This window comes from Lontra canadensis, unplaced genomic scaffold (assembly GCF_010015895.1).
Source record: "Lontra canadensis isolate GAN:19392208 unplaced genomic scaffold, GSC_riverotter_1.0 scaffold143, whole genome shotgun sequence".
Classification (NCBI taxonomy): Eukaryota; Metazoa; Chordata; class Mammalia; order Carnivora; family Mustelidae; genus Lontra; species Lontra canadensis.
In genome coordinates, this window is record NW_022631137.1 from 3,399,030 (window position 1) to 3,422,324 (window position 23,295).

The 23,295-nt window shown below is 50.2% G+C and overlaps 2 protein-coding genes across 5 annotated transcripts in view; one reads left to right on the forward strand and one right to left on the reverse strand.

The window, feature by feature from the left end:
• Positions 1-863: 863 nt before the first annotated feature.
• Positions 864-10,958, forward strand: NMRAL1 (NmrA like redox sensor 1). 3 transcript variants are annotated; one of them, XM_032843761.1, is made up of 6 exons: positions 933-1,021; positions 4,142-4,282; positions 5,186-5,424; positions 7,655-7,904; positions 8,977-9,167; positions 10,670-10,958. In XM_032843761.1, the coding sequence occupies exons 2-6, from the start codon at positions 4,264-4,266 to the stop codon at positions 10,847-10,849; spliced, it is 879 nt and encodes a 292-aa protein (XP_032699652.1). In that variant the 5' UTR covers positions 933-1,021; positions 4,142-4,263; the 3' UTR covers positions 10,850-10,958. The 3 variants fall into 3 exon arrangements, with proteins under 3 accessions (XP_032699650.1, XP_032699652.1, XP_032699651.1); XM_032843759.1 differs by lacking the exon at positions 4,142-4,282 and having other exon boundaries at positions 864-1,021; XM_032843760.1 differs by lacking the exon at positions 933-1,021 and having other exon boundaries at positions 4,044-4,282.
• Positions 10,959-15,563: 4,605 nt separating this feature from the next.
• DNAJA3 (DnaJ heat shock protein family (Hsp40) member A3) overlaps positions 15,564-23,295 on the reverse strand; it is a 28,300-nt gene continuing 20,568 nt past the window's right edge. Inside the window, exons 11-12 of one of the 2 annotated variants that reach the window (XM_032843753.1) lie at positions 16,603-16,718; positions 15,564-15,961 (exon numbers count right to left, since the gene is read on the reverse strand). In XM_032843753.1, the coding sequence (XP_032699644.1) occupies positions 16,615-16,718 (104 nt within the window). In that variant the 3' untranslated portion in view covers positions 15,564-15,961; positions 16,603-16,614. The remainder of the gene's footprint in view (positions 15,962-16,602; positions 16,719-23,295) is intronic. The other variant, XM_032843755.1, reaches the window with a different exon arrangement.

Genomic DNA, 23,295 nt, shown 5'->3' on the forward strand with positions numbered 1-23,295 from the left:
AGAGATCACAAGTAGGCAGAGAAGCAGGCAGAGAGAGAGGGGGAAGCAGGCTCCCTGCTGAGCTGAGAGCCAGATGTGGGGCTTGACCCCAGGACCCTGGGATCATGACCTGAGCTGAAGGCAGAGGCTTCAACCCACTGAGCCACCCAGACGCCCCGACACGGACATTTTTGAGTTTTAGTTGAATACAAAGAAATCCCACTCTTTCTGCTAAAAATAACTCAAATTCGTGCAACTAGTAGCAACCTCAGAGATGAGTCAGGCTTGCAAGAACTCAGAGCCTTAGGGTTACGAGTCCTAAATGCTATCGACACCCCATATCTGCAAGTTCAGATGTTCATGCGAGATTGAGCCGCGTGTTTTGTTTCTGTTTTTTTGTTTTTTGCTTCCACGGGCCTCACCGCCCGCCTCCCGCCAAGAGGCTCGGTACGTGCAATTTGGAGAGCCCGGAGCTCCGCAAATAGGGTTTCCCGCAGCAGAGGGGTCTGCGCTGCGCGGACACACGCCGCTGCCCACGCGAGCCGGGAGGAACCATCTGTCCCCGCCGAGGGGGTGTAGCGGGTCATTTCTGCGCGGAGTCAGGATCCGGACGCTGGGAGTCCCGAAGCGGCGTGGCCTGGGGTACCTTCTCACTGGACCGCCTGGAAGGTGGGGGGTCTTTGCCACGGCGTCGGTGGAGCTGCGGGCGGGGTCGGTCTTCTCGCAGGTTCTACCGGTACTTCCCACCCACCCCTCCGGCGGTGGACTCGGCCGCAAGGTCCCGGGCGTTTTGTTCTAGCTCTGCGGTTTCCCGCTCCGGCTGCGGCGTGAAGGTTGCAGGGGCCGGGGGCCACCTGGTGGGAAGTGGGGGTCTGGGTGTCTGGCGCTGGTTGCGCCCACGCGGTGCACGCGCGGGATCGTCCCAGGAGGGACCCGTGCCCCCATCGGCGACCCCACGCGTCGCCGGGCCCCCAGGCCTCTGAGGCCGCACTTCCCGCTCGCATGGGGGACAAGAAGCTGGTGGTGGTGTTTGGAGCCACAGGTGAGCGAGCGCGGGCAGAACCTCGCCAGGCCTGGCAGAGGTCCCCAGGGTGGGTGGCTGGGGCCTGGAGGGAGGAGGGTCTTGCATCTCGGACCCCTGACCTGGCGGGGGCAGGACCTGGGCGCACATTCCCTTTCACGTTTTATTTTAATTTTAAATATTTTATTTATTTATTTATTTATTTGACACAGAGAAAGAGCACACGCAGGGGGAGCAGCAGAGGGAGAGTGAGAGCAGCTCACGCTGAGCAGGGAGCCCCATGTGGGGCTCGATCCCAGGAACCGATCGTGACCTGAGCTGAAGGCAAACGCTTAGCGGACTGAGCCACCCAGGCGCCCCCGCCCTTTAACGTTTTTAAAAAATTAATTACTTGGGGCGCCTGGGTGGCTCAGTGGGTTAAAGCCTCTGCCTTCAGCTCAGGTCATGATCTCAGGGTCTTGGGATCGAGTCCCGCATCAGGCTCTCTGCTCAGCAGGTAGCCTGCTTCCTCCTCCCTCTCTCTCTGCCTGCCTCTCTGCCTTCTTGTAAAATAAATAAAATATTTTTTAAAAAATTACTTTAACATTTTTGAGTCCGTGGCACGTGCAGAGAGTATGGAAACTAAATCTCCCTCCCACCTCAGTCCTGGCAACCCCATCCATCACGGTCATCAAGTGTCTAGAGTATCTTGACACACAAAGATCTTTTTTTTTTCTTTCCTGTATGTTTTTCCTGTATATGTTTTTCCTATATATGTTTCTCCTGTGTATGTTTTTAAAAACCTACAAAAACTGGGGTGCCTGGGTGGCTCAGTGGGTTAAAGCCTCTGCCTTCGGCTCAGGTCATGATCCCAGAGTTCTGGGATCGAACCCCGCATTGGGCTCTCTGCTCAGCAGGGAGCCTGCTTCCTCTTCTCTCTCTGCCTGCTTCTCTGTGATCTCCGTCTGTCAAATAAATAAAGTCTTTAGAAAAAAAAAGATTAAAAAAAAAAAACTACAACAACTTAAGGTATAAAGCACAGAGCCACGGGGAGTGGCTCAGGTCATGATCCCAGGGTCTTGGGATCGGGGCTCACTTCCGGCTCCCTGCTTGGTCGGAAGCCTGCTTCTCCCTGTCCCGCTCCCCCTGCTTGTGTTCTCTCTCTCTGTGTGTCTCTGTCGAATAAATAAAATCTTCAAAAAGAAAAAATGGTATAAAGCATAGACCACACAATTCACCCATTTAAACTGTGCATTTTGTTCATATTCACAGAGCTCTGTGGCCATCACCACAGTCTGTTTTAGAACATTTCGTCACTCCCAGAGGAAACCTCATACTCACTAGCATTTCTCCTTTCTCCAGCCCCTGACAGCCATTAGTCTACTTTCTGTAGATTTGCCCATTCTGGACATTTCTTGTAAATGAAATCCTACAGGATGTGGCCTTTTGTGTCTGGCTTCTTTCACTTGGCATCAAGGTTTTGAGGTTCATTCACGTTGGGTGTTTGTTTATTTGTTTGTTTGTTTGGGTTGGGGTGAAGAGGAGCAGCAGAGAGAGGGAAAGACAGACTCTTAACCAGGCACCATGCCCAGTGCAACCTTGAGATCCTTGTAATCAAGAGTCAGACACTTAGCCCACTGGGCCACCCAGGCGCCCCAAGGTTCACCCACTTTGTAGCATGTGTCAGTACCCCACTCCTTTTTATAGCTGTATAATGTCCCATTTTATGGATAGACCATGTTGTGTTGATCCCGTCATCCATTGATGGACATTGTGAATAATGCTGCTGTGCAGATTAATGTACCAGTTTTCCTGTAGACGTGTTTTTAATTTGGGGGGGGGTACATGCTCAGACTGGAATTGCTGGATCACATGGTAACCTGTGTGTAGCCTCTTGAGAAACCACCAGACTGATTTCAAAGCGACTGCATCGTTTTACATTCCCACCAGGACCGTGTGAGGGTCGTTGTAATTCTGCAACTTACCTTTTCCACTCCAAGAGAGTTCGGATTCAGCTGTCCCAGTCAAACATACAGATCTGCCACATTGTTTTTAATCACTTTTTTATGGATCAATCACTTATTTAACCAGATTCTTTTTTTTTTTAGATTTTATTTATTTATTTGAAAGAGAGCACAAGAAGATGGGAAGGGTCGAGGGCGAAGCAGACTCCCTGCTGAGCAGAGAGCCCGACTATTTAACCAGATTTTTATCCAAGGACAAATGACTACAAATTTCTATTATTGTGGGGCGCCTGGGTGGCTCAGTGGGTTAAGCCTCTGCCTTCAGCTCAGGTCATGATCTCAGGGTCCTGGGATCAAGTCCCGCATCGGGCTCTCTGCTCAGCGGGGAGCCTGCTTCCTCCTCTCTCTCTGCCTGCCTCTCTGCCTACTTGTGATCTCTCTCTCTGTCAAATAAATAAAAAATAAAAAAAAATTTTTTTAATTAGAAATTTTTTAAAAATTCCACCATTACAAATAGTGCTGCAGCCTCTTTTCTTATATGTATATTTATGCTTTTTATTCCTTTTGATGATTTTACTTTTTGTCATTTTCTCAGTCATTTTAAAATCTTATTTAAAGGTTTACTTTTTAATTTTAAGTAATCTCTACACCCAAAGTGGGGCTCAAAGTCATGACCCCGAGATCAAGAGTCTCATGCTCTTTTGACTGGGCCAGCCTGGTGGCCTTTTAAAAAAAAACAAAAGAAGAAGGTAATACTGTATTTCTTAAGTCTTTTAAAAAAAAACAAAAGAAGAAGGTAATACTGTATTTCTTAAGGTAAGGATGGGTATATGGGTATTGACATCCCTTTATGTATGCACTAAATATTGTAATACTTTTTTTTAAATTTTATTTATTTATTTGATAGGCAGAGATTACATACAAGTAGGCAGAGAGAGAGGAGGAAGCAGGCTCCCCGCTGAGCAGAGAGTCCGATGCGGGGCTCGATCCCAGGACTCTGGGATCGTGACCTGAGCCGAAGGCAGAGGCTTTAACCCACTGAGCCATCCAGGCGCCCCTGTAATACATTTTATGTCTTCATTTTGTACAAGTAAACTCTACTCCCGACGTGGGTCTTGAACTCATGTGGACTCTGAGGTTGCGTGTTCTACCTCCCAAGCAGCCAGCTGCCCCATAATATATTTTAAACATTTGATAGAAGGTGTGATGCCTGCTAAAACATGGAGGAACTTTGAAAACAGTATACTAAGTGAGAGAAGCCAGCCACAGCAGACTATATATTGAATGACCCCGTTTGTGTGAAATGTCCAGAACAGGCAGATGGACAGAGACAAAGTAGGTGAGTGGTTGCCAGGGCTGAGACGGAGGGTGATAGGAAGTGAGTGCTGACAGGCATGGGTTTTCTCAGGGGGTGGGAGGAATGAAATATTCTAAAGTTGACTGGATGATGGTTGCATGCTCTGAGTATATATGTATTAAAAAAAACGGGCACCTGGGTGACTCAGTGGGTTAAAAGCCTCTGCCTTCGGCTCAGGTCATGATCCCAGAGTCCTGGGATCGAGCCCCGCATCGGACTCTCTGCTCAGCAGGGAGCCTGCTTCCTCCTCTTTCTCTGCCTGCCTCTCTGCCTACTTGTGATCTCTGTCAAATAAATAAATAAAATCTTTAAAAAACAAAACCAAACCCAACCACTGCACTGTATGCTCTATGTATTTATTTATTTTTAAAGATTTTATTTATTTATTTGACAGAGATCACAAGTAGGCAGAGAAGCAGGTGGCGGGGAGGGGAGCAGGCTCCCTGCGGAGCAGAGAGCCCGATGCAAGGCACGATCCCAGGACCCTGAGATCATGACCTGAGCTGAAGGCAGAGGCTTTAACCCACTGAGCCACCCAGGCGCCCCTTTTTGTATTTATTTAACCTGAAGCAGTCTTACTGATGAAATTCGAGGCAAGCGTGATGTGTGCACGGTGGGAGAAGTCTCAGCTGCGCGATGTAAGTATTTACTTTGGGTAAAATCAGCCCACTGGTATATGGATTTTCCAAAATACTTTAAAAAATAAATATAAATGATGTACCCCTTCAAAGGTGAGTGAATTGTCTCAAAGCTGTTATTTTTTAAATGGCGTAAGGCATTCAGTGAGGCTCACAGGTGAAAAGTGGGTGTGTGGCTGGCGTGGAGCGTTCCCACTAGGCCTTCCTCTCTCCAGGACCCCCAGGCATGTCCTCTGACTCTTCACAGGTGCTCAGGGAGGCTCCGTGGCCCGGACGCTGCTGGAAGATGGGACATTCAGGGTTCGAGCGGTGACGCGGGACCCTAGGCAGAAGGCAGCAAAGGAGCTGAGGCTGCAGGGTGCAGAGGTGGTACAGGGAGACCAGGATGACGTGGCCAGCATGGAGCTGGCCCTGACTGGGGCCCATGCTGCCTTCATTGTGACCAACTACTGGGAAAACTGCAGCCAGGAGCAGGAGGTCAAGCAGGTGAGGGCAGGTGGGAGGATGTGGGGAGGCTGAGCAGCACATCTGACAAGGAGCTCCCTGGGAGGCAGCTCCAGCTTGCTAGAGAGGGGCTGACCCTACCTGTGACAACGGTCCGCTGCAGGCCTTGTCCCTCCTCTTCCATGCAGTCCTCCAGGACTTGAATGAGCGCGGGAAGCTGCTGCTTCCTTTTGCAGTGACTTTTGTTTAGATGTCACTGAGGCACCAGAGTTTGCCACTTCAAAGTGTATAATTCAGTGTTTATTCTCAAGGCCGTACAGCCATCACCACTACCTAATTCCAGAACATCTTATCACCTTGAAAAGAAACCCGTACCTATTAGCAGTGACTCCCAGTCCCCCCCGCCAAACCCTGCCCCCCAGCTCCAGGCAACTGATAATCTGCTTTGTCATCCATTAACTGTTCACACTTTCTAAAAACCAACTCTGTTGACCCATCATTTTCTGATAATAAGATGCACATATTTTCATTGTCCTATTGGATAAAATCAATATAAATATACTCACATATTATCAATCTAATCAGAACACATCTCCATCAGCCCAGAACGTCCCCGTGTCCCCTTTGAAGTATTGTACTGGTTTATTCTGTTTTCCACGCACATTCTCTCTAGTTAGTTGGTTATTAAGGCCAGGTGGCAGGGGGAGGGATAGGAGACAGAGGAGGTGAGACGTGGCCATCATTCTGTCCCACTGAAGGTGGGGACACCTGCACACAGCCTGTCACACACAGGTACTCATGGATCTGTGGAATGTAGTGGTAGAGGAGAGGCCCCAACTGTCAGCCCTCCATCGTCCACAACCAGCCACAGCCCTGCTTTGGACATGGACCTTCCCTGCCCTGGGCTTTGTTAGAAAAAAGGGCTTTTTTTTTTTTTTTTTTGAGATAAAGGAAGATTGAACTGGACCATTGGTCTCCAAACTTGTTTTTAGCCTTGACATTGTCTTTGAATACATCTTACATGGAAGCGCATCCCACAGAGTGGAGAGGACAGCTTTTCTGGTGGATGGCAATCTTGGCTCATTATCCCGAAAGCCTGTGTTCATGTCCCATGGTCGTCATTACAAACTGAGTGGCTTAAAACAACAGGAACTGACTCTCTCCAGTCTGGGGCCCAGAAGTCCACAATTAAGGAGACTTCAGAAGGAGTCTCTAGGGGCGCCTGGGTGGCTTAGTGGGTTAAAGCCTCTGCCTTCGGCTCAGGTCATGATCCCAGGGTCCTGGGATCAAGCCCTGTATTGGGCTCTCTGCTCTGTGGGGAGCCTGCTTCCTCCTCTCTCTCTCTGCCTGCCTCTCTGCCTACTTGTGATCTCTGTCTGTCAAATGAATAAATAAAATCTTAAAAAAAAAAAAAGAAATTAGAAATATATTAAGAAAAAAAAAAAAAGAAGGAGGCTCTTAGGACAATTCCACTCCTTCCCTCTTGCAGTGTCTGGTGGCTGCTGGCTCTCCTTGTGGCCACATCCCCCCAGCCTCTGCCTTCATGTGACCTTCTCCTCTCTGTGTCTCCTCTTCAGTCTCTTATAGGGACCCTTGTCTTCAGATTGAGGACCCACCTGGGATGATCTCAAGTTCCTTAGTTATATCTGCAGATCTCGTTTCCCAAATAAGGTCACAGTCACAGGTTCTGGGGGCTAGGATGTACACATATCTTTTTAGAGGCCATTCAAGCCCCGTGCATCCTTATCTGGCAGGCACTGTGGTCATCCCCGTGTAACTGCTGCCAGAAGGTTAGGTCCCTGGTCCAGGATCTCACAGCAAGTGTGTTGCAGAGCCGGTGTGACCCCCTAGCAATGTGTGTGCTTCCTCTCTGAGCTGTGCCACCTCCCTATTGGCCTGCTAGGGCCCTTCAAGGATGGCGGCTTTGCAGGCAGAGGTGGGAGGGCTCTGTGCGGCCCTCTCCCAGGCAGCAGACCTACTCCAACCTGTCACAGTGCACATGGGTGGGCCACCATTGAGCATGTTGGGAAGTACAACCCCCCGGGTGACCTAGAGAAGTGACGCTAAGATAGAAGGCTCACAGTGGCGTGTGAGAGGGCGCAGCACCATGTGTGAACATCATTCCAGAAGAGGGAGCCTTACCTAAGGGTGAAGTGGTGTCGGCCTCTTAGCATCAGGCACAGCGGCACCGGGGGTGGGAGAGCCAGGGCTCTGATTGGGGACACACATCCTCCCTCTTCAGCTTTGTGGTTTCTCCTTTCCTCCTCACCAGGGGAAGCTGCTGGCTGATCTGGCCAAGCGCCTGGGCCTTCACTACGTGGTCTACAGCGGCCTGGAGAACATCAAGAGGCTGACGGCCGGGAGACTGGCAGCAGGCCACTTTGATGGCAAGGGGGAGGTGGAGGAATATTTCCGGGACATCGGAGTTCCCATGACCAGCGTACGGCTGTCCTGCTATTTTGAGAATCTCCTCTCCTACTTCCTGCCCCAGAAAACCCCTGATGGAAAGAGCTACTTGCTGAGTGAGTGCTTTTCCTCTTTCCTCGAGCGTCTGCTCTCACCGAGGGGAGCCGTGGGTGTTGTAGAAAACGGGCTTGTCCTCAGACGGTTCTGGGTCCGAGCCTGGGTTCTCCCATGTTAGGCTCATGACTTTGAACAAAGCATGTAACTTCACTGAGCCTCTGCTTCCTGCTCTGTGAAATGGGCGTAATAGTGCGACTTTTGCAAGGGCGATGAGGAAATCTGCCAGGAGGCAGTGTGCGATGCTTCGTCTGTTACAGAGACGAGCACACCTGTTACTCCTCCTTCAGGAGTAAGGAGAGGATTTGGAAGATCAGGACCAGTAGTAGGTTTCACAAAGTAGGAAAGCACTTTCTTCTCAGTCTGTAAATGGGTTGCCTAGAGCCTTTGGCTGCTCGTGTCCTGTGGCTGGCCAGCATCCTCAGCCGGCCACCCCTCCCCCATGCGAGGACAGCAGGTTCAGGCGGTCTGGGCCCAGTGTTGGCTCGCTGGCATCGCCCTTTAGTCTGCCGAGCTGGCCAGGGATACCGCTCATGTTCCATCCCTGGCTGAGCTCAGTGCACGAGGTCTCTGGCTGACCTGAATGGACAGCTGCGGAGGCCCCTTCTCGTGGGTGAGGAATGTGGCAGGACCCACCAGACCACCTTGGCAGGTCAAGTCACCCACCAATTCCACCCATTTAGGGAGCACCTGCCATGTGCGGCTCTGGGCCAGGGCCTCGGCACTCCGGCATTCCTGTTAGTGTAGTCGGCTTTCCACGGCAGGAATTCCAGAGGCCACAGAGTGCACTGGGGCCGGCGGCTCGGGAGTAGCCCCTTCATTTCCTTCCCGTTCCTGTCTTGGCCCCAAGAGGGTGGGCAGGCCTGGCGTTCTCCCCGGTCTAGATGGAGCGACCAGGGCTCAGGGTGTAAATAGGGGCCACGGTGGCAGAGCTCGGATTGCATCCCGTTTCCTGACTGAACCCCACTGCTGCTGCTCGTACACCCCAGACACCAGGGCCGCTGACCTGTGCTGCATGTGTCCTGGCGGTGGGCTGGCGGGACACCTCTCCTCCTCCCTCCCCTCCTCTCCCAGGCTTGCCCATGGGTGATGTGCCCATGGATGGCATTTCTGTGACCGACCTGGGTCCTGTGGTGCTCAGCCTGCTGAAGAAGCCGGAAGAGTACGTCGGCCAGAACATTGGGCTCAGTACCTGCAAGCACACAGCCGCAGAATACGCCGCACTGCTCTCCAAGCACACCGGGAAGGCCGTGCGCGATGCCAAGGTGGGCTTCCGAGGCCCCGGGCCCAGGATGGGTGCCGTCCCAGCTCCCACCGGGGGCTCTGGCAGCCCCCTTCTGGTCATTCTGATCCCCCAGTGGGGGCTTTATGGGTGGTCGGGAAGCAGTATGTGGGGCTGCCCCATCACTGTAGGCAAATGATGACTTCATCGCTGTGAGCATTTGTCATGTGCCCAGCGTGGCTGCTGAGAGATATTTCCGGCTTAGGCAGTGGAACAAGTAGTGAGGAAGGTTTCCAGGAAGAGGGGATACTAGGGTCCAAGGCGAGGCGTGAACACACAGGGGTGCTGGGCTTCTCTGGGGCGTGACTTGAGGGAGGGAAGGGGTAGGAGACCAGAGAGATGGGCCCCAACCGTCTCCTGACCTGGCTGGGTGGGCAGGAGCCCTCTGGCCCCCTCTCTCCCCGCTGACCTTCAGTTTTCCTGTTCAGACCCTTGGGTGCCTTGTTTCTTATTTGGCCTTCCCATTATGGTAGTGAGACTGACACTAAAGCAAATCTGGGAAACTCCCAAGTCATTGAAAGACAAAAACCACCCAGGGAGCTGCAGATTCATGCAGAGCAATGATGGGGAGGCCATGGCAGGGTGTTTCTGGTGGGTCAGACCCCCTAGACTCAAATCCTGCTCTCAGCCCTTAACATCCACCAGTATGTGACCTTGGGGCACAGTCCCTGACCTCTCTGCCTCAGTATTCTCATCTATAAAATGGGTGTATGAATAGTATCTCCTTCCCTGGTTGTTGGGATTGAACAGAGTAATCAATGTAAGCGTAATCAGAGTAATTAATGTAAGCGTAATCAGAGTAATCAATGTAAGTGCTTCCTTAATGCCCTAAGTGGGCACGCATTACATTTAAACACAGAAGGGTCTGACGCAGCCGTGGAGGATTTCGGTTCAGTTTGGTCAGGAAGGGGTAACAGCTTTGGTTTTTGAGCAAGAAAGTCATGTTTGCAGAGATCTGGTTTGGAAAGGGCTGAGAAGTTTCCATCTCATGATCTCAAAAAAACTCAAAAGGATTTATGACTTTTTTTTTTTAAGTAATTTCTACACTCAACATGGGGCTTGAACTCATGACCCCAACATCAAGGGTCGCACACTCCTCTGACTGAACCTGCCAGGCAGCCCTTGAAAGAACAGGATTTGGGGCGCCTGGGTGGCTCAGCTGTTAGGTGTCTGCCTTCAGCTCGGGTCATGTTCCCAGGGTCCCTGGATCGAGCCCCGCATCAGCCCCTGCTTCTCTCTCTTCCACTCCCCCGTGCTTGTGTTCCCTCTGTGTGTCTCTATCAAATAAATAAGTAAAATTAAAAAAAAAAAAAAAAAAAAAGAACAGGATTTAAGTTGACTTAAAACTGTTTTTTGAACTTTAACCTTTTTAGTAGAAGAGTTTTCAGATGAACTTATTGGAAAGAACTTGGGTTGGGACTGGGTTGCCCACAGCTAGGGTGCCAGAGATGCTGACAGGCCCAACGGACTCCGCTCTGTTTCTAGGCGACCCCGGAGGACTATGAGAAGTATGGCTTCCCTGGTGCCCGGGACCTGGCCAACATGTTCCGTTTCTATGCTCTGAAACCTGACCGTGACATTGAACTGACCTTGAGGCTCAACCCCAAGGCCAGGACGCTGGACCAGTGGCTGGAGCAGCACAAAGGAGACTTTGCTGGGCTCTGACCCTGCCACCTCTCAGCTCCGTCTCAGGGGATGGGGAGGTGCAGTCACAGTGACCCGTTCTTGTGTTACATAAAAAATTATTTTTTGAATAAAGGCCATTGTTCTCACAGCTGGGTCCCAAAAGAAGAGAGCTTTGTTTCAGGGACCGGGGTTGGGGTGCAGCTGCCGGGGCATGAAAATTCCAACAGGAAGCATCAAGTGGCGGGGACTCAGCGCCCCTCCCATGTTGGGGCTGGAGGGTGGAAGACACAGGACATAAATGCAGTTGGAAGTTTCGTCCAGTGGGTGGGAGACGGCACTGTGACCACAGCCCAAAGAAGCGGCTCTGACCGCTGCTTGGACTATACTGGATGGTGCAGAGTCCAGGTACAGGGGTACTCCTCATGCCAGGCAGAAGTGCTACCTGGTGACAGCCCGGCAAACGCAGCCTTCATGTCCAGAGAGCTAGTGAGGCCAACTGCACATTTGCTCTTGGAACTCAAAGGCATCACCTTCTGGGATGGGATGTTTCCCCAGCTGTGGCAGCCCTGAGATCTGGATGATCTTCAGAACAGCAGGGCATAACATCTGGAGGCAGACTGGAGCAGAGGTCGCCACGATTGCACACCACTGACAACAGGTGACACACTGCTCAGAGCAAAGGCTGGAGGCAAAGCCAAGGAAGTGACCCCGAGGTCTCACTGGTGGTGTATGCACGGGCTTGCGATGGTGGGGCTGGTTCCACTTCTCCCGCTCACTTCAGAGAAGAGGAAGGTCAACGCCCAGAATACACAGGTCACGTACCCGAGGTCCCATGGCAGGCCTGCTTTTCCTCTACAGATTTGCATAACCTCCGTCCTACCCAACCCTCTGTACCTGCAGTCCTACCATATACATTCAATCCATTAACTGATTACTTGAGAAAGCACCTGGACAACCTAAATACAACATGAACCAGAAAGGTTATGTTCTCTGCCCTGAGGAGCTCAGGTTGGTGGGAGAGCCAGATACAAATATGCACAAATAGTTATAGACTGACACAGGGCTGCAGAGAAGAGGGGCAGAGATAATCATGGTGGGGGGGGAAACCCAAGAGCTAGATGCTTATATGAGTCCCCCACGTGCCCCCTGTTTTAGTCACATTTAAGTGTACAGTTCAGTGGATTATATTCAGTTGTGTGGCCCTCACCACCATCCATCTCCAGAACTTTCTCACCTTCCCAAATTCTGTTCCTATTAAACACTAACTTCCCATTCTCTTCCCCATCCCACCCCACCCCAGCCCCACATGAACCATTCTACTTTGCATCTATAAGCTTGACCCCTAAGTACCTTATATAAAGAACTGCTAACATTTTATTTTTTTTAAAGATTTTATTTATTTATTTGATGCAGAGAGAGATCACAAGTAGGCAGAGAGGCAGGCAGAGAGAGAGAGGGAAGCAGGCTCCCCGCCGAGCAGAGAGCCTGATGTGGGGCTTGATCCCAGGACCCCGGGATCATGACCCAAGCCGAAGGCAGAGGCTTTAACCCACTGAGCCACCCAGGCGCCCCAAGAGCTGCTAACATTTTAAAATGAGACAGCTTTCCTAGTGTTACTGGTAACAGCCTAAGGCTGAAAATAACCCAAATGCTTACCAAGGAATGATTGGAAAACAAATGTGGTCTACTCACAGAATGGAATTTACTTAGCCATAAAAAGGAGTACTGATTCATGCTACATGAATGAACCTTAACACATTATAGTAAGTGAAACCAGAAGGAACCAGAAGAGGTCACTATTGTATGATCCCGTTTACATGAAATGTGCCAAACAGGCAGATCATAGAGGCAGGAAGTAGATTCGTGCTTGCCAGGGTCTGGGGGACCTGGGGAAATGGGGAGTAACTGCTGCTGATGGACATGGGATTTCTCTTTGGGGTGATGAAATTTCTAAAATTGTGATAGTAGCACAACATTGAACTAAAATCCACTAAACTGTACACTTTCAATGGCTGAATTGTAGAGCACAGGTAATCCCCCAAAATGAAGTAACTAAAATCACCACGTTAAAGTCTGGATGCCCAGCTTCTCTCCCAAAGCCCCAAACGATCTGGAAGCACCGGTGTGAACTCCAGTGGCGCCCTCTTTGATAGAGCTGAAGAGGAGACGTCTCCTTCCGACAGCGCCGCCGGTCTCCACCATTCCCTGTGGTCTCCGGGCACGGGGAAAGCAGGTCGGGGCCCAGTCACTATAAGCTGCTGCCGGGCTCATCACGCCAAATGGACCTAACTTCCGGTGCAAAGATATGGGCCACCCGGCTGGCTCAGTCGGTAGTGGTGGGACTCTCGATCTTGGGGGTGTAAGCTCAGGCCCCACCATGGGTGCAGAGATTACTTAAGCATAAGATCTCTGGGGCGCCTGGGTGGCTCAGTCAGTTAAGTGTCTGCCTTCGGCTCAGGTTATGATCTCAGGGTGCTGGGATCGAGTCCCGCATCGGGCTCCCTGCTCAGCCAGGAGCCTGCTTCTCCCTCTGCCCAACCCCCACTCATACTGGATCACTCACACTCCCTCTCTCAAATAAATAAATATTTTAAAAATAAAAAATTAGGGGCGCCTGGGTGGCTCAGTGGGTTGGGCCGCTGCCTTCGGCTCAGGTCATGATCTTGGAGTCCTGGGATCGAGCCCCGCATCGGGCTCTCTGCTCGGCGGGGAGCCTGCTTCCTCCTCTCTCTCTCTGCCTGCCTCTCTGCCTGCTTGTGATCTCTCTGTCAAATAAATAAATAAAATCTTAAAAAAAAAAAAAAAATTAAAGGGCGCCTGGGTGGCTCAGTGGGTTAAGCCACTGCCTTCGGCTCAGGTTATGATCTCAGGGTGCTGGGATCGAGTCCCGCATCGGGCTCTCTGCTCAGCAGGGAGCCTGCTTCCCTCTCTCTCTCTCTCTCTCTGCCTACTTGTGATCTCTCTCTGTCAAATAAATAAATCTTTAAAAAAAAATTTTTTTTAAGTACTTTAAAAATAAATAAAAGATACAAAATACAGGTTCCCCAGTGCTAAAACACGCCTTCTGCAAGAGCTATAAGTGTCTACATAATTCAGTGACAGACCCCAGTGCACAGAAGGGCAGAATGAGGGCAGGGCAGTCTCTGGACACCTGGGTAACCAAGAAGCTTGTGGGACTGGACAGAACTGTCGTCTTTGTGGGGGGGGGGTTCATGAAAGAGAAGCAAGCATTCAATTCCACCCAACCCCCAGCAGAGGTGTGTAGCGGGTGGGAGCCAGGCTCCAGGGCCCAGGTCAGACTCAGCCACACATGACTGCACGCTTCCTCCCCACCTGCTTCTCCACTCCTCTCCTGTGCCCACCAGCGCTTCCCAACCTCTTCACCCAGCCCAGCAAGGGCTCCCATGGCTCCCAGGCTCAGCCCAGAACCCTGGGATGGGTCTGAGCTCTGTCTGTGCTCAGGGCCACTCTGGCTGTGCCAGGCACTGGGGCTTTTCTGAGCCTCAGCTGGGAGCCCCGACTAGCCAAACTACAATGAGCAAAAACTGTAATGCAAAAAATAAATTAAATCAATAAATAATCAGCGTTCCTCAGAAAATAACAGGGGGGAAATCTAGCGAGGGAGGCAGTGACATGCACATCTTCTCGCGGGCTCCCAAAGAAAAAGTTACACTGAATCTCACAACATTCACTCCAATCAGCACGCTGTCCCGTGGCGAGCTCCCTGCTCTGGGATCTGGGCTGGAGGGTCAGTGCTGGTCAGCGTGCAGCTGCTCCTGGGCTGGTGGGACTCCGTGGACGAGGCCGGCTAACTCTCCAGCCAGCCCCAGGATGGCCAGCGGTGACATGGGACAGCCCTGTCTGCAGATGGCATACCAGCAACCCCACAGCTAAGACCCCGGCAGAAAGTAGTCTGAACTCTGAAATTTCAAAGAACAAAGGACCACAATTTATGCTTTAAATATCTTTTGGCTGTAATCTTATTTACACTGACACAGAATCATTTTACATTCTTAGATCAGACAGTAATAGATACTTTATTTTAGTAAATCATGAAGGAAAACAAAACGGAAACTATTCAGAAGTTTTCTCCATTAGCCTGTCTTACCGCAGTAGGAGGATCTGGAAACACATGGAGCCTGAATATATATCCTACAAACCGAGGCTGGGGACAGTGTGTTTTGCTCTGGCTGGACGGTGAAACCTGCAATTGCTCAGGCTGTGCTTTCCTTTTCTGAACAAACATTTCCACAGAAGATGATGACTCTCCGCACTGAATAATTTACACATACTTCTGAAAACAGGTGTCAACAGTGTGAGTGGTGAGATCCAAGCCCCTGGCAGCCAGAGGGTCCAGGGCTCTGGGGTAACAGGCCCATTAGCCTGCAGCTGTGACCACCTTTGGTCCAGCAGAAGGGCAGGAGCCCCACTCAACGCCCGGCTTGGAACAACAAAACTCAACAGTTGGGGACGAAAGGCCACCCCACATGGGATGGAAGGAAGGACTCTCCGTCCTAATCAAGATCACAGCCCACATGGTCAGGAATGGCATGTCCAGGGATGCCCTTGGTATGCGCCTCCCCAGGCCGCAAAGTGCCCACATTCCAGCTGCTTGGGATCTTTGGGAATTAAAACTCACTCCAGGAAGAGAACAGGACGTCCCTGCTGAAGACTGGATGATGTACGTGGTGGGGCACGCAGGCCCCAGGTTCCTCAGAAAGACAACCTGGTAGAAAAGACTCATTCCACTAATCACTTCATGACTCGGTGCAGCTTAAGGCTTCATTTTTAAGCTGTAAGCATGGCCTTTAATTCTTTAACTAATATCTCCACATTTGATTCCAAATTAGAGTTTTAGCTCTGCAAAAAGTGTCCAGTTGTTTTATTCCGCCTGAGCCAGAAGAGGCCACGTCACCTACCCATGGACAGGAAAGTTCTAACATCCCTTATGTGTGCCACACCTTACTGCTCACAGGTTGTCCCCTGTGACCGTTCCATGGAGATGTGTGTTGTCACATGATTTTGCTGTTGCCAAGGCGGCCCAGGGCCTCTGCAGGCAGGGGCTCAGTGCTGTTGTTCTGGAATCCTTCCGGTGCCCTGGCCATGAGGAGGGGCAGCCGCTCCCGGCCTAGTTTCCAGTGGACCGTTTTCCTAAGCCAAGACACAAATGGTTACGTTTCACCAGCATCCCAGGAGGATGACACCCTGTGGGTGGGCTTCTGTCATCCTTGGGAGGGAGCTGCACCAGGAGTCCCAGCCACCAGGGACCAGAACAAGTAAAAAGCGAGTCCTGAGACATCACAGTGAGCAAGCGTGACTCCTGGCAGCCCCCTGAGGTTTACGTGGCCCTGAGCCTCCCAGGCAGGGTGGGCGCTGAGTCAGGAGGCTGGGGAGATCTGAGGTCTAGGCCTGGCTCTGCTGTGACTCACCCCCTGTGACCGTGGGTAGCCTGGTTCCCACTACTGTGGGACCCAGGCCCCCAGAAGCTGGTGGAAGGAGGGCTGTGAGGCAGCCCCCAGTACAACCTCTCCAGGAAGTGGACATGGCAGAGGCCGGCTGGGGTGGTCTGGTGCAGCCTGGCGCTGCTCGCTGAGGCTGCCTTCTAGCCCTGATGCCAGCATCTGCACAGACTGGGAGCCCTGGTTCTGATGAGCACCAGATACACCACACCTAGATTGGCACCTCTTCCAAGGCTGGGAGTAGGGGGCAGGGTATGACACTGGTTAAAGTGAGGGGAAACAGGGGTTAGTTCACAGGGAAACAAAGGGGAAGAAACCTCAGGGTTTTCCTACCTCGGCTGGGTATCAGTAGGTAAACATTTTCTTAAGTTTGGAAAGGAATCCCTCCTTGTCCTCCCCAGCCTCAGGCCTAGCCTTGCCTCCTGTGGAGCTATCCATGGTCCTGCCACCTGGGCACAAACAGCAGAAAGAACTGGGGTCAAGGGCGCCACTTCCAGGAGTCCCACCCCTGGCCCCGCCTACCCACACCTGACCACCCGGTGGCTAGGCACTCAAGAAGCCACCAACCATTGTCTTGAGAGGGGAGAGGACCACTGCCCTGGCCAGGGCAGCCTCGCCTGTCAGATGACTGAAGCAAACCGGCCACCGGGTGCTTCAGTGGATCCCAACTGCTCCTCAGTCACTGGCCCACAACAGGTAAACAAGACAGAGAGGGACAATGACCAGCTATCTTCATTGTAACAACTGTCACAACTGCCAAGTGCCACGCCTTCCAGGCCAGGACACACAGATTTCACAGGAGCTCATTTAATCCTTTACAAGAAAATTCCACAGATTAAAAAAAATTAAAAACACAAAACATGAATACACAGAGAGATTAGGCAGTTTGCTCAAAGTCACAGAGCTGGTAGGTGGGAGGGAGAACGGAGTTCAAACCCAAGCAGTCGGGTCCAGGACCCAGCCCTTAAAAACCTTGCCAGTGACCCTTGGAAGGTGAAGAACACGTGTCACTACCAACCAAGCAGTTTCCACGTTCCATACATGTGCATCTAATGTCTCCAGGACACTCAGGGAGGGGACTCGATGCCTCGTGGAATCCCACAACATGTGCAGTTCTTTTGACCTGTAATGATGGCAGTGGGGGACCCGGTATGTCACTGGACAAACTCCCTATCAAAAGCATCTAAGCCGGGGTGCCTGGGTGGCTCAGTGAGTTAAAGCCTCTGCCTTCGGCTCAGGTCACGGTCCCGGGATCTTGGGATTGAGCCCCGCATCGGGCTCTCTGCTCAGCGAGGAGCCTTCTTCTTCTCTCTCTCTGCCTACTTGTGATCTCTGTTGTCAAATAAATAAATAATTTTAAAAACCTTTAAAAAAATGAATGAATTAATTAATTAAAAAAATAAAAATAAAAGCATCTAAGCCAGATGCTCCAGACAAAGGGAAGCTGCTCTGCTGTTTTTCCAGAGTCCAGGCAGAGGCTACAGAGATCAAGGTTACTGCATAAGCTAGTCCTTTTCAAGATCTGCCAGCACAGTAGGCAGGTAGGGCATGAGTCTGCCATGAGCTAGATGATGCACCGGACAGCATTTTAAACTGTAGGGCACGTCATTGATATGCTAGGACGGATATGCTAAGTACACTGCGTGGCACAGGAAGAAATGGTCATGGTCCCCAAGGTCTCAGTCAGGTTACCAGGCTCCAAGCAGGGGTGGGTAGAGTCGTCCTAGGGTTCACCCCTCTGGGTAGTCCCATTCACCTGGCATGTTCCCAGAGTGCAGAAAGAGAGCAGTGGCCCCAAACAAGGATGTGCTAACCAAGGTCTGAGCGATCACCAAAGCCAAGGTGGCCAGGACTCCCAGAGCTCCCCGTGGAGGACCTGGGCACTGAACAATCACCACAGCAGAGGTGCCACTGCCACAGATGACCAGGCCATGTTTGCCTTCCCATAGTCCTTCACGTCCCCACTCTTATATAAAGGCAAAGACCCTCCTAACACAAAGCAACACACAACTCAGAAATTTCCCATCACTCCTGGGTCTCCTCAGACACAGGAGAGCAAGACTACTGAATTTCGTAGTGTTCTTGTTATGGGGACGACAAATCTTTGTGTGTGGGCACGTGTCGCTATGAGTTAGAGCTGGTAGAGCTTTTAATATGTGCCAAGTACCATGTTACACACTTTCCCTACTTGATCTCATTTGATCATATAAAGACCCCATGAAGTAGGTGTTATTATTGTTCCCAAAAGGGGAAGTGATTTGCCTAATCACTTTTTCCAATTTCCAGCCAATAACAGCAGACCAGGGCCATGCATCAGCGGACATCAGAACCCAAACTGTTAGCTACCAGTCATGACAGCGCACAGAAACACTTGAATTGCTGTCATCCTCTTCCCCCAACTCTGCTGTCGTCACCTGGAAGGCGGGGAGCAATTATGTCCCATGGCGACAGGCATTTGAGGCATGGTGGCCAAAGTCCCCAGAACAAGCACCTAGTGAACTGGTTAATGATTCACAATAAAAAAATAAATAAAATAGCAAAACACAGACACAAGCCCAGAAATTCTCACCCCCTACCACCAGGAATAGCGTCTCATCTTTTTTTTTTTTTTTAAGATTTTATTGATTTAATAGAGAGCGCGCACGCGCACAAGTGAGTGCACACAAGCAGGGGGAGCTAGAGGGAGAGGGAGAAGCAGATGCCCCATGCAGTAGGGAGCCTGACGTGGGGCTTATCCCAGGCTCCCAAGATCATGACTTGAGAGCAGACGTTTAACCGACCAGCCACCCAGATCCCTCATCTCTATTTTATTTTTTCATTTTTATTTATTTTTATTTATTTTTGAAGATTTTATTTATTTGTTTGACAGAGACACAGCAAGAGAGAGAACACAAGCAGGGGCAGTGGGAGAGGGAGAAGCAGGCTTCCTGCCGAGCAGGATCATCTCAGGACCCCAGGATCACAACCTGAGCTGAAGGCAGATGCCTAATGACTGAGCCACCCAGGCGCCCCTCTCATCTCTACTTTAAATTTGGATAAAAGGACTACAGTTTCCTTCAGGAACAAGGTTTACTGGCAGGGGCATCAAAGGATGTAAGCACCAAATTTAAAACTCTGAACCAAATGTCAGGAATAAACTATGCACATAGATGACCAAGTCTATAAACACAGGGCTTTTCTAGCCTGGGGCAGGAGGACGGACGTGTCCTTACAGGATATCCTGGACATTCAGGTGCCTGCTGATCTCAGGACAGGACACAAACAAGGGCACTTGGCTCCAAAGCTTCTGTAAACACAGCCAGTACGTGACTCCTGACATTAGAAGAGGAAATGCCCATGCTGGAATCCCACTCCAGCCAAAGGGGCATTACACAAGCACCTCTAGTTCATACCTTCAGAAGGGCTGCCCAGCCAGTCTAACAGAGGTCCAAGCCGAAGCCACAGGTCTCCTCTCTCCCCAGATCGGCTTATATTCCTATCCCTCAGAACATCTCCCAGCCAATGGTTAGGAAAAGTGAATTCAAATGAATTCAAATAAATGCAGCCAACATTTACTGAGTGGCCTTGTGCCAGGCGCTATGCAAGGTGCTGGGGGAGATAGAGAACATGCCAGCTTCCTACAGACAGGGATTCCAGGTCAGGACTGCTTGATGGCTATTTATAAGGTGAGGCCAGGGGAAGAGTAACACTTAATGTTCATCCCATGAATATGTGCCACACTTTTGGGCCAAAATTTTTTCTCCACGTGCACAAAGTCCTAGTGTTATGAGGAGGGTCTGGCACATATCTGGGGTTCAACACTTGCCACCTTCTCCCACCATCTGCAGCTGGCTGAAGGCAGGGACCCTGTCACCGCACATCATTTCTTAACACTCAACAAATGCTAAACGAATGTTAAGTCTGAAGAAACAGGACTCCAGGACCTGATTTCTAAGGACTGGGTCACCCTACAGGTGGACGTGCAGGTCTACAGTCACAGCCTGACTTCCTGAACGGTCTACACGCAAAGCCTGAGCCCACAAGAAGTCTTCTCATTCCATTAAAACGTCTTTCCTGGGGTGCCTGGGTGGCTCAGTGGGTTAAAGCCTCTGCCTTCAGCTCAGGTCGTGATCCCGGGGTCCTGGGATCGAGCCCCATGTCAGGCTCTCTGCTCAGCGGGGAGCCTGCTTCCTCCTCTCTCTCTCTGCCTGCCTCTCTGCCTACTTGTGATCTGTCTAATAAATAAATAAAATCTTTTTTTTTTAAGATCTTAAAAAAAAAAAACACACACACACAAAAAAAGGTCTTTCCTTCATCATCTTCCTGCCTCCAGCCTGTGTAAAGGTCAACACTGTCAACTATGTCATCAGAGAAGAGAAACAGCAGGTGGGATACGAGCTCTGAAATTGGTTTCTACACTTACAGTTAAACGTGTATATGGGTGTTGTCACCGAGAATTAACAATGACCCAGAAACACAAACAATGAGCCACGCTGTCTTTAACTCAGAAAGTCATCAGAGCGCCCCGATTCCCTGAGTCTTGTTGCTTAGCCCTGAGTCCTGAGAGTCCCTAAGCACACCACATCTTTCTGGACTTTCTGGTTCACAGACTGGGAAAGAAGTTAGGCTTGGCCATTAAGGCTTTCACCAGCTACATCAGGGACCAAAAATAAGCGAGAGAGACTAAATTCCCCCAAAACTTTAGGTCAGTTTCCTATGTAATTGTATCTATCCCAAATGCCTTCTGGGTGCCCCTTCCCTAACAAAAGCAAAGACACCCCGGAATCAGTCTGTATCTGTGATGATGCTCGGCAGTCTCCAAGGACACCCTACTCCAGGGTACTTGCAGGCCATTAAACAAGTGATTGGAGGGATGCCTAGGGGCCTCAGTCAGTTGAGCATCTGCCTCTGGCTCGGGTCATGACCTGGGCACCCTGGGATCGAGTCCCATATTGCACTCCCTGATCAGGAGGGAGCCTGTTTCTCCCTCTCCCTCTGCCTGCTGCTCCCTCTGCTTTTGCTCTATCAGATAAGCAAATTAAATCTTAAAAACAAAAAAAAGGTGATCTGAGTACACCTTATCTCATGAAACAATGATATCGGAACACAACTGCTTCTAGTACAGCTCAGTTACGTTTTGTTAAAGCTTGAAGTAAGAGATTCAGACTCTACTTAAATAAATGTGACCCACTGCTAGTGAAGTTGTCAGGAAATGGGAATTGTATGTAGTGTCATATTTTCACAAGAAGACTACACAAGTAACACTCTTCACAGTATAGTAAAGTTGAACCACATCCGGGCAGCAGACTGACAACGTGCTCTTTGAAGTTAATTCCAAGACTCTTAAATGCTATTTAAAAAGTTATGTCAACAAAATCTTAAAAAAAAAAAAAAAAAAAACAACTTTAAAAAAAAGGGGGGGGGGGGGCGCCTGGGTGCCTCAGTGGGTTAAAGCCTCTGCCTTCGGCTCGGGTCGTGATCCCAGGGCCCTGAGATCAAGCCCCACATCCAGCTCTTTGCTCAGCAGGGAGCCTGCTTCTTCCACTCCCTCTCTCTGCCTACTTGTGATATGTCTGTTAAATAAATAAATAAAATCTTTTAAAAAATAAATAAATAAAAAGTTATGTCTGGGGGCACCTGGTTTGGTTTAGTCAGTAAGCATCTGCCTTCAGCTCAGGTCATGATCTCAGGGTCCCGGGGTCAAGCCCTGCATTAGGCTCTCTACTCAGCAGGAAACCTGCTTCTCCCTCTGCCTCTGCTGCTCCCCCTGCTTGTGTTCCTTCTCTCTCTCTCACACACACTTTCCCTCTCTCTGTCACAAATTAATAAAATCTTTTTTAAAAAATTAAAAAAAAGAGGGGCGCCTGGGTGGCTCAGTGGGTTAAAGCCTCTGCCTTCGGCTTAGGTCATGATCTCAGCTTCTTGGGATCGAGTCCCACATCGGGCTCTCTGCTCAGCAGGGAGCCTGCTTTCCTCTCTCTCTGCCTACTTGTGATTTCTGTCAGTCAAATAAATAAATAAAATCTTTTAAAAAAATTAAATAAAATGAAATTTTAAAAAGATAAAAATAGGGGCACCTGGGTGGCTCAGTGGGTTAAGCCTCCGCCTTAGGCTCAGGTCATGATCTCAGGGTCCTGAGATAGAGCCCCACATCAAGCCCCATATCGGGCTCTCTGCTCAATGGTGAGCCTGCTTCCCCCTCTCTCTCTGCCTGCCTCTCTGCCTACTTGTGATCTCTCTCTCTCTCTGTCAAATAGATAAATAAAATCTTAAAAAAATAATAAATAAATAAAATTTTAGAAAAATTAAAGAAAAATCGTGTCTGGGAGCCAAACTTCCCAGTGGAATACAACTCTGAAATGACAGTGAAAGTGAGTGGGAAAGGAAAAATAATTTGGCACACCTACTTCACTTTATAAACAACTGCCAGAAAGTCATTCAATGCATATATTAAAGTTAAGTTATGCTCAGTAAAATTATGTCAATAAAAATTTAAAAGGAGGAACTAGCAAAGTGTCTGGCACACATGAGGTTCCCGATAAAGCCTGGCTGGACAAGGGGAAAGGGAACTTGCTCTCCAGACAAGGATCAACCATGAAAATCACGAGGCTCAGAAGCACACACTCGTAAGTAAGCTGACCGTATGACCAACTCTCAATTTAAACCACCAGGTTTAAAAAAAAGGAACTTTTTATAAAAACACTGACATTCTAATACAGTGAACAAGGCCCACATCACCACGTGGGCTCACTCAGGCAGATGTCAAGCTCCCCGTAGGTGGGGAGAGGAGGAAAGCTAGGGTGTCTGCAGAGCAAGACTCCCATGCTAGGTGACTGGGACGGCTTGAGGAGCACAACCAGCATTACACGGAAGAGATACTCTCCCTTCTCTTTACTTCAAGGGATGTAACAAGAATATAAAAGTCCAGGCACCAAACCCTTCGATCTGGTCAGGCTACAGAGAGGATTTGTGGTGGCAGCTTCTGCGCAGAGGACTCGGTCCCCTGGACTCCACGCACAGCTCAACAAAGTCCATGCAGAGCCATTG

Coding starts and splice junctions, on each gene's coding strand:
- NMRAL1 (XM_032843759.1), top strand. CDS start 982: ATGGGGGACAAGAAGCTGGTGGTGGTGTTTGGAGCCACAG. Junction 1,022..5,185: donor GGTGGTGTTTGGAGCCACAG/GTGAGCGAGCGC, acceptor GACTCTTCACAG/GTGCTCAGGGAGGCTCCGTG. Junction 7,905..8,976: donor TGGAAAGAGCTACTTGCTGA/GTGAGTGCTTTT, acceptor CTCCTCTCCCAG/GCTTGCCCATGGGTGATGTG.